At 46.0% G+C, this 10,805-nt stretch overlaps 1 protein-coding gene across 1 annotated transcript; it reads right to left on the bottom strand.

The window, feature by feature from the left end:
- Nucleotides 1-1,448: 1,448 nt before the first annotated feature.
- SFRP2 (secreted frizzled related protein 2) lies at nt 1,449-9,675 on the bottom strand. The gene is made up of 3 exons (XM_039875922.1): nt 8,905-9,675; nt 6,477-6,557; nt 1,449-2,605 (listed from the first exon to the last, which is right to left on the bottom strand). The coding sequence occupies exons 1-3, from the start codon at nt 9,401-9,403 to the stop codon at nt 2,301-2,303; spliced, it is 885 nt and encodes a 294-aa protein (XP_039731856.1). The 5' UTR covers nt 9,404-9,675; the 3' UTR covers nt 1,449-2,300.
- Between the last annotated feature and the right edge of the window lie 1,130 nt (nt 9,676-10,805).

Genomic DNA, 10,805 nt, shown 5'->3' with positions numbered 1-10,805 from the left:
ACTGAAGGAGGCTGTGTCTGGTATAACTTGCTCTCCAGAGCTGAAGGTTTCGCATCCTGTTATATGGGCAAGTGGCTTTTGGCTTGATTGGAAAGGGAACATTCACATAGGTCAGTTTCTTCCAAATTGTTTCTTTTCATTAGTTTTTGATTCATTGTACTTATTTCTTTCTTCAAATCCCTAAATCCTTGGTTTACTATTTCCTTTCTTTTGTCTTTTATTTTCTCTTTTTCTTTTTCCTTTTTTGCCTTTTCCAGCGTCCGTAGTTTCCTGTTTCAAATGTTGAGAATGAGAGTTGACCTTGATCCATGAGTGCCCACTTCTAGTCTATTCCCTGGGTGCCTTGTAGGAAGAGGGTTGTGTCTTGAGTCTGTGGATTCAGATGAGACGCAGAGTCAAGGGGCAACCCAGAAGAACATGAAAGGGACTGCCGAGATTGTGTAGCCCAGGCAGTCGGAGGTACTGACTTGCAGCGCCAGAGAAACTTGAAGTGCTAGAGAGAGGTCATGGATATATGTTTAGGTGACTCTTAAAGTAAATTGATAAAATGCCATCAGATAAAGGCTTCACACGGAAGCCACTAAACATTTCAAATTTGCTGGAGACCCTTGCTCTCACATCGCCTGTACTTATACTTCATAGAACTTACCAGTTATAAATACATAATTGTATTCATTTTCTTCCTTCAAGTTAGCTCCATAAGAACAAGGACTAATGTATTTATCCCCAGCACTTAGAACAGGGCCAGCCACATAGCAGATGCTCAATAAATATTTAATAGATGAGCATCACCATTTTTCTATAATCCACTCCTAGGTTGGATAGAAGATGGAATTTGTTGTTTGAACGGCCTAGTGTCAGCTTGGGCTCTGCCTCTTATGAGCAATGCTGCCCAAGTCCTCTGAGCCTGTTTTCTCATGTGTTTAATAGAATTTCTCCGGAGGTCCCGAAATCATGAAGCATTTGGATGGATATTTTATGGATGCAGGTCCCCTTCTCCTAATGTTGGTTTTTCACTACCCCCTCCCTGCCTTCCAATGGGTACTCTTCAAATCATGGCTCTTTATCTGAGGGTTAGTTTACATGGGGGGAGGAACTAACACTTCTGCAATGGTTATTCTCTGTCATTATAAAAATCTCTTGAAAAAGACAACTGTAGAGCTCATGAATCTTGGGTTTAGAGTTGCTACATAGCTGCAACCAAACTGCAGAGCAGGTAAGTCCTTTGCAGTCTGCAAATCTTTGCCTCCCTCAAGGTCCGCAGAGTAGAAACCTGTGAGATGGGAGGCACGGGGAGCCGGGTGGTATAGAGGGGAGACACTTTCTGAGTCAAAGGAACAGCCACTTCAAACGGTGGAAAGACTGGGCCTAGGAAGAAAGAGGTGGTCGCTCTTGTACACCTCCCTTCCCAATTCTTTCTATTAAGAAGACAAGACAGAAGACAAGGAGTAGGTAAAACAGGATGTAAAGTTTATATACAAGAATATAATGTTTATCTGAAATATTTACAGTGTGGGTTAAAGCAATATTTTTACAACTTTTTAAGGTCAACTACTATGTATCTTACAGGTGAGCTACAATGGTTTAATTTGCAAAATTAAGTAAAAAATGTTTTAAACAAAGCTTAAAGTATTCAGGTCACTTATAAAATTTGTGGTGCCCTTTATTTGAAGGAATCATGCTATGATGGTTAATGTGCTTTTTATAAATGGAAGTATCTACCTGGAAATGCAATACACGCTACAGTCGTAAGTTCCCGACAAGGGTGTAAAATGACAAGTGAACTGTTATAAGACGCAGGCCCCGAGTCTCAGGCTGGAGCTGAGAGATGCTGAGCTTTATCTCAGCTGGGTTTGTGACCTGCAACAGTCTGGGCCTCTTACAAAAACAAAGCTATTTGTATGTTCTGGCAACATCAGCATAAAGTGAAAATTAGGTGACCCAAACCAAACAGGAAAAAATCAGACCCAAGTCACAGTTGTACCTATTCAAAACTAGCTTTAAAGTGAGCTATTTTAAAACTTCTCGAAAATATGCATGATTTATTAGTTTGATTATTTCTACAAGACTTAGGGTTTTTTCCTTTATGTGGAAAACAGCTATCCATTCCTGAGGCCTCCTAAGGCCTTATAACTCAGGAAATGCTGGGGGTGCAAATGTGCAAAAGGCAGGGGACGCTGCTCCAGGATGGGGCCGGAGCTGCTGGGACTGTGCTTGGGACACGAGAGTGGAGGCCTCGGAGCGGAAATGGTGAGCCGAGCCCTGGAGCCGGCCTGTCGGGGCGACCTGGGCCGCCGGAACTAGCACTGCAGCTTGCGGATGCTGCGTGAGATGCGCTTGAACTCTCTCTGCCCCTTCTGCCACCGCTTCACTGAGGTGATCACCAGCTCCCCGCCCAGTTTCTGTCCCATGACCAGATAGGGCGCATTGATGTCATTCATCTCCTCGCAGGTGCACTGCAAGCTGTCTTTGAGCCACAGCACTGACTTCTTCAGGTCCCTTTCGGACACACCGTTCAGCTTGTAAATGGTCTTGCTCTTGGTCTCCAGGATGATTTTGGTATCTCTGTTGATGTAGGTTATCTCCTTCACTTTTATTTTCAGTGCTACCAAGACAAGAGGAGATGGAATCACACCAGTTATAATGGAGGACTGTATAGATCGGGAGCCTCCCTCCCCCCATACAGGTGTGACGTGGCTTGGGGGGACGGAAGAAGGGTTTCTTAGAGCCAGTGAGACTATTAAGGGCTGGGGGCAGCAGGTGGCTCCATTCCTAAAGCCTCAAAGGGTTTGCCAGTCACTTCGTTTCCAATTAGCCATCCTTTCAAAACCCCCTTCGTGGCACTCAACTTTCCTTCCTTGCTCTGAGTTTGCATGTTGGTCGCATGTGGTCTGTACTCTCAACACACGATTTCCCCTATTGGAAATGTCAGCATGAAAAGAAATGCCTGACTCTTAGGTGAAACATGATCCTTCTGTGGCCGTGAACTTTAAACTCAATTTATTACGTTGGAGAGGTTTTTGGACAAACCTGTAAGGAAATTATATCACACAATCATTGTTTTCTAAAGAACAGACTACAGGGAAGAATTGATCTTACAGCTGCATTTGATTTGCTAAAGTAACTAGGAGAAAAATATCCAAGACTCTTTTTAAGAGCACATGTTTAGCTGTAAAAGTGTTTTTCTGAAGACCTCATCCTCATATGCTATCATTTGCCTGTCCAAGGCCAGGGCGTTTACAGATCATATATGTACTGTTTCCAAAATGGATATTAGACTCATTAGAATGCTAAGACCAAAAGTAAGTGGTTTACATAAAAGACACATTTTATAGTCATAAACAGTATGCTTTGGGAAAGAAAACCCTACAAATATATATGCTGGAATTACATTTCAAGAATCCATGAAGGCAGGGAAAGGATAGAACTTTAAAGTTGGAAGAAACCATCCAGTTAAAATATCTTGTTGATACATGAAGAATCTGAGATCCAGTAACATGTAGTGACTCACACGAGGTCACCCAGGTGCCCTGAATGAATCTGGTTCTGAGATCATTGATCCCCAAACCTCCTCCTCTAACACCATTGTGGTCTCATAAGGCAACTTCCAATTTCTTGTCCTGGTTTGAGCATTAACTCACCCAACTGTATGTAATGTGTCCCAAGACCCTTGGTGCTACTGACAATCGTTTTGTATGGATCATGTGCTAGTGATAACTTCCTGTCTTTGATGGAGTAGAGGAAGAGCTTTTTTTTGTGTGTGTAACTGCTTTGGGGGTTTCTTTCTTTCTTAGAAAGGGAGTTTGACTAAGCATGGCTTTTTCATTCACCTGGGAAATGACTGATGCTCAACGAGGTAAATCAAGGATGCTGTGACTTGGCCTATCATTATTTTGTCTGATATTCATTTAAACTATATATAGTATTGAGTTCTCAGGGTTTCTGAGACTTAACTCATGGAATAAGACACCTGGAAATGTCACATGTTCCTGAAGCCTCTGCGTAAGGGGTGGGGGTGGGGATGATACATGAGACAAGTGATCCTATGTTGCCTGTGAGCCTCGCCTATAGCAAAGATAGAGCATGTGTGAAATTTTGCCTGGTCAGTTCAAACATTTTTGAACTCCAAACATCAGAAAAATCATCACTTTTAACCAGAGGGAAGATTTATGAGTCATATTTTTCTAGCTTTAAAATAACCAACTTTGCAAAAGTATACCATGGAAAAACATCAGGCATTTCCTGCCTAGATTTTCAGCTAGGACCAAATACAGGGAATCGAAGCCCCAAAGTAACTTTTCTGCCCTGGAGGATGTGGATGCAGGATGTGGTAGGAGGCAGAGGGGATGATGCTCTCCGATTCAGCATAGGTTGCGTATAGTTCGGGCCTTTCTATCTTCACCACTGAAATGTGTGCCTTGTACTTAGGAGGGCAGTGGGGAGAGATTGCGATGTTAAGTAAATCAGACTTCTACCCTTGTTCCTTCTACCCTTCTATTACTCCACCAAAGTACAGAGGCACTATGGATTACTGCTCATAAACAAGGAGTCTATAATGTACTTCCCACAATTCAGGTTCATTATCCCTTTTGGGACAAAAATCAATGGGGGGAAATAGAAAACAAAGCTTATGAGGAATCTGTATGTGTGATACTTAAATGTAATGACTTCTATGTAGTTTTGAAAGGCTTTCGCCTCTAAAGAAGGAATAGCACACTCTCTCTCTCTCTCTCTCTCTCTCTCTCACACACACACACACACACACACACTTTTTGGCACAGGTCTTGACAGAGCATCCTTAGGACAGTCTTCTGTAAGATAAGCCACAAAGCCAGCAGTTAATACATGTGTGCGTGTGTCCCCTAAATCAACTGTTATGGAGCCCCAAGATATAACCAACTTTTTCATGGAAGTCAGGAGAGAGATCTGTATTTAATCTAGTGCAAAGGACATAAGCCATCAGAAGAGAATGATATTTTATATACATTTTAATATAAAATGTATTAAAATTATATTTTCCTCTCTTGCCCTTGATCAAATCTTGTAGCATGGAAGCTAAGAAGGGCGTTTTGGTAAGGCCCTAGAGGTTTGGGATTGCTGCTGGCAACATGCCTGGCCTTCAGCTACTCGGAGAGTTGTATACATTTGAATCTAGACATATGAAACCCTATCATCCCATTGGTGGCTTTGGCTGAGGGGAGGGATTGCCCAGGACTCGGAGTTGCCTTCTTTCTTTTCCCTTCCTTGGCAGTGGGAAGTTTTTCCTAAAGCCATGGCTCTGGCTGTTCCGGGACCAGCGAAGGTTAAATCCAGGACATTTCCTGGAAGAGACCTGGGGTTGTAAGGAGCTGTGATGGGATTGTTCCTGGAGTGTCCAGGACCTGACCAGGCCTGGGAGGCCATTCCTCAGTAGTGGGAGCGGGAGTGATTTCTCAGTCTCCAGGACTTTGTTGAGGATGTAGACATATTAATACAGATCTATTACAGTCCACTATTGTTTGATAGAGCAGGGACCATATCTGTTTACAAGTTCAGCCTTCTGCCTGAATAAATGCTTCTAAGGAGTACCAACCACTTAAACACATCAGAAGGTGCCTGTTTTGGGAATGTAATGAAATCCAGAATGCCTCAGGAGTCTGGGCAAAGTTCTTGGCCATTGCCAACTCTGAATTTAGCATTTATCCCTGTGTCTAGTTGGACTCCTCCTCTCACCTCAGGGGCCTGAGGATAATAGATAAGGTGCTGATGGAGGTCTGTGCAGTCTCAACCCTCTTTTATAATATCCTTTTAAGGGTAGTGACTTACACTCTGTGGAACTTGGGTAACATATCACACACATTTATTGTCCCCCAGCACCATGTCATCAGAGCATCTTTCATGTATCTTACCAAAATAAATCCCTAAGCTTTATTTCTTCTTTTTAAATTTAAGGACCACTCACCCCCCAATTGTTAACCAGTGCCTTGGATACATTCACTCATGGCGGAACACAGAAGAGTAAAGCATTATGGGTTATGACTAAAGTAAGGATATTTCTGTTTGGCCCTTTTTTATTTGTGGCCAACTTCATGCCTTGTGTGTGTTTTGCTGGGGGCTGATATTTACATGTTCCCATCCTGGTGCATATGTCAAACGTCAGAGAACATGGCCCAGGATTAGGCTTGTTGGCAAGAAAAAGCCAAAGTGAAATGAAAAATGTGCCATTGAAAAATTCCTAATTTAAATAATTCCCATTATTTGATTATTGCCTAACAGAACTATGAATCTCACCTAAAAAAATACAACTCAATACAAGATAGTTATATAGGGAGGAAACTAGGATAGAGCAAGTTAGATGATTTCGAGGAGGAGGAAAGGCGATGGTATTTTATCCAGCCTTTATCTAGAAACATCTTAATGATTTGCACCTTTAAATTTGAGTGGTAAATAAAACTTCCGAATGAGAAATCTTTTGTTGTTGGTGGTGTATTACTTACCAAAATCATTTTTACAAAGAGTTTCCATTATGTCGTTGTCATCCTCATTTTTATTTTTGCAGGCTTCACATACCTTTGGAGCTGGAAAGGTTAAAAGTTAGTAAGTTTGCTTAAAAGAGAACAGCAGGTAGCACTTGTAAACAGCTCAAAGGGGCCTACCCAGGCAAGACTAGCAATTGTCCTACAAGACCCCAGCTTCTGCCTCCTTTATAAAAGGATCACTCATTCCTATGGAAGTCTCTCATGCCTGCCATTTTTTGATGGGCAAAAAATGCGCATATGTTGTTTAATAAAGGGTGTATCCCAAAGAGAAAGGGCATTGGAGGCAGAGCGTGCAGGTGGTAGCCACAGTTAACTGGATGGGTCACAGCTTTTTAGCTCTTCCTCCTTGACCCCTAGGACAAACTCAGTCTCTGAAAAAGCTGTTTGTTCTCAAAGCCTCTATGAGAAAGGACCAAAAGACTCTTGAGAAGTTTTGAAAAATGGCCACAAACTATGCCCAAAAGATTCTTCCTCAGCTGCAAGGCACCAGTTTAGCCGGTTTCTCCTAGGCTCTTTAGCCGAGTTCTCATTTCAAGGTATTTTTGAGTTTGGACAGGGAGAGGTGGCCAGTGGTGTAAAGGTCATGGAAGGGCTCTTCCCCCCCTGGAAATACACCCCAGTAAGTACAACCGCCTGCTCTAATTGGTTCTGTCACTTTGTGCTTTCTGCCAAGTTCATGCTTGAGTTAACCAGCATTTATTTATTTCACTGTTGTTTCTGTCCTCAATGGAGGTTCTTCTTGCCCCTCTCTGGCCATTTCAAACCAACCACAAACAAACAAACACACACACACCCTGAAGCTTTTCCTGAAGCTAATCAAAGTTGAAGCAAACAGTCTCTGGGGTCTGACCAAACCTAGGAACATACACACCTGCACAATGATCAGGGTCTACACTAAGACTCTTCTAAAAGAGTCTGATTTCTTGGGAAAAGGGAAAAAAGAAAACATACTCCCTTTCTCCCATTTACAATGTGCTAATGCTGTCTTTAAAATTCAGGTGAAATTTGATTTTCCTTAATATGAAATTGAATTTTCACAGAAAAAAACTTTATGTAACTCAATAGAAGAGTTATCAAATCAGAAAAATGGCAGAGCATATTTCGAAGACCATACACTTTTATTTTGAAGGAAGAAAATGGTTTCGGGAGAAAGGTAGTATATAATGGTGCTGATAGTGGAAAGAAATAACAACAAAAGCAACACACATAAAACTGTCCTTAACTCTTCTCACTCAAACAAAATAAAACATTTCCAATTAGGAGCTCTAGGAATGTATATAAAATGTTACTAACCTGTATTGGTTGGTCTGTGGTGTATGTTGGACAAATGTTTGAAATATGCCAAACATTTGCAATAAATTAGAAATCTAACCAATAAGATGATTACGCACTCATGGTGCCTGCCAGAAAAGATTGCTAAGCAACATTGCGTTTTCTTTAACGATGGATGTAGGAAAACAGAGATTGAAAGGGAGCTGCTCGAGCCCTGGAAGGGGTGAGTTTAGCCCCCTTTCTATCTATTCCAGGAGGACCTAAATCAGCTCAGACACTGTATGTGTTTTCTTTTCAGAAGGAATATCAAGAGCCCATGAGGTTTTCATCGCTTTGATGGTTCTTGCACAGGAACTCCCCCCACCCCTCATTTTCTAAAAACCTGGGAAACTCTCTTTTGCATGATTTTTTTTTTCCAGTTAATTAAAACCACTCCTAAGATAAAAGCTGAACTGTGATAGAAGATGATTCCTGGAGATTCCCTTTATGACCCCTTGCTTAGACACCTGGGCAGTTACAATCAGGGCTCAATTTTCAACACGTTCAGAGCCAGTCCTGCTTTTATTTCTCAAACTCAAATCGGCAAAGAACAAAAAGTACCTTAAAAGAATATCTGTTTTGTGGATTTTGGCTATCCTGTCTGTATAGGATTGCTGCTGTGCCTACAATCCTGCCCAGCGCTCAGAGCGTGCTGCATGAGGCTGAGCGAGAAGCCTCTGACCAGGCGCTCACCACAATCTCCTCCGCCCAAGACCACTTCTGACGCTCAGAATTTCGACCCCTCTGCTAGCATCTTTAAAAATAATTGCGTCTCTATAAGGAAAAGATGTCTTTCAGTCCAGTTTCTTTCTTTTAAAAAGCTGTCCCTAAGAAAGAGCAACTGGTATAACTGGGAAAGGAATTAAGAGGCTTGGGTGTGTGTGTCGAGGTGGGGGGGAGGGTCTCAAATTTGTCTCGGCACAGGAGGGCGAGGAGAGCGTCTGCCCCCGCCCGAGACTGGCATCTCAGGCGGGGAACCATCGAGACGTGGGGCAGAGGCCTTCAAATCCTCCCCCACTCCCCGCAGAAAGCTTTAACGGAGGTGCGGCGGGGGGGAATAAGGGGAAAGTTTTACCTTCCTCCGTGGCCGGCAGGAGGTGGTCGCTGCTAGCGAGGGGGATGCAGAGGTCGTTATCTTGGGGGAAACGGTCGCACTCGAGCATGTCGGGCCAGGGGAAGCCGAAGGCGGACATGACCGGAGCGCAGCGGTCCTTCACCTGCACGCAGAGCGAGTGGCATGGCTGGATGGTTTCGTCCAGGTCATCGAGGCAGACCGGGGCGAAGAGGGAGCACAGGAACTTCTTGGTGTCCGGGTGGCACTGCTTCATGACCAGCGGGATCCAGGCGCCCGCCTGCTCCAGCACCTCCTTCATGGTCTCGTGGCCCAGCAGGTTGGGCAGCCGCATGTTCTGGTACTCTATGCCGTGGCACAGCTGCAGGTTGGCCGGGATGGGCTTGCAATTGCTGCGTTTGTAGGAGAAGTCGGGCTGGCCGAAGAAGAGCCCGCGCGCCGAGCCCAAGCAGCAGTGCGAGGCGAGAACCAGCAGCAGCAGCGAGCCGGGACCCTGCGGCATCGTGGGCGCGCGACCCCCGGGGGTGGGGCAGAGGGAGCGGAGCCGGGGAAGCGCGAGGCGGCTGGGGCCCGAGCTCGTCCCGGGCCCGCTCGCTCGCTTGGCGCGGCTCGGGGGCCTGGAAAACGGGGGGCGGGGCGGGGCGGCAGAAGAGCCGAGAGGCCGGACGCGGGCCGGACTGCGCGCTCTCGGCTCGGCTTCGTGCTGCAAGCCCGCGCACAGCTCCAGGGGATCCTACCCGGGGGAGCAGAGTGAACGGCTGCTGGGGCCCAGCCAGAGTTTTCTTGGCCTTTTTTATGCAAATCTGGAGGTGGGGGGAGCAAGGGAGGAGCCAGTGGAGAGTAATCTGAGGAGGGCTGGTCACCGCTCTCTCGGTCTGGTTTTCCGTTGAGAATGCCCCTCACGCGCTCCCTGGGAGGAAATTCTGCCCCCCCTCCCCCGTCAATCCTCTTCAGATGCTGCTGAGCGCGCGCTCTAGGATTGCTTTAAACAACAAACAAATAGACAAGCCTGGCAGCTGCGCCCCAACAGTGAGCGTGTGGGGCGCGGGCTTCGGGAGATCGGGGGACACCAGGTCCCAGGGGGAACGCTCAGCGCCCCCCGCCGGGCTCGGGCCAGGGTTTGTTTGACCCCCATCCTGAAGTTTCTACTCTGGCCCCCGGCTGCGCGGCGGAATTTCATCCTAGGGCACAAGTCCGCGGTTACCCGAATCTTTGTGCCTTCGGCTTGCGCCCAGGACCTGCCAGCCCCAGGCCGCCTCCGCGAGGTTGGTTTCCTCTCGAATCTACAGCCAGTTACCCACCTGGCTTATCCCGTACGGTGTGCTCCCCTTGCCCTTTTAAAAAGAGAATAATCTACAAAGTCATAGGAGCAAAACTTTGACATGGAAAATAAAATAAAACGGGGTCGTTAAATTTTGTTGAGGTCAGAGAGGCCTATACAGATTCCTTCTGAATCACACACGGCTGCCACCATTTCTCGGTTGGGGAGGAGGCCTGCCCTCCTTCCTTAAATGAATGGGATGACTCAAAGCTCGAAGGCATCGCAGGCCCTAATACACACAGGCCTTGCAGCGGGGCGCTCAGGAGAGCCGGAGGATGGACCCCAGGGCACGGTTTGGAAGAGCGAGTGCTGCTTACAAGGGACTGGCGGAAAATGCGCCAGGTGCGCAGGCTGTGAAGGGGTCGGGGTCAGAGAAGGGAGCCCTGCCTAGAGATCCACAAGCGCCAGTCGTGGCCTTGGCAGAATTGCTTCATTCCTCCTACATATGCTGGGCGTCGCCTGTTCAAGAGTAAACAAAAAGGCTGGCCTCCGCCCTCGTGGAGTAGGGGCGCTAGTGCCCTTGAGGACTGCAAACTGTAAGTTCGCAGCTGTAAACCGGGACTGTGACGCCAGCAGAGGGAAG

This window comes from Pteropus medius, unplaced genomic scaffold (assembly GCF_902729225.1).
Source record: "Pteropus medius unplaced genomic scaffold, Ma_sr-lr_union100, whole genome shotgun sequence".
In the NCBI taxonomy this organism is placed as follows: Eukaryota; Metazoa; Chordata; class Mammalia; order Chiroptera; family Pteropodidae; genus Pteropus; species Pteropus medius.
The sequence above is the reverse complement of the archived record's forward strand: the minus strand, read 5'-3'. Positions and strand labels throughout refer to the sequence as shown.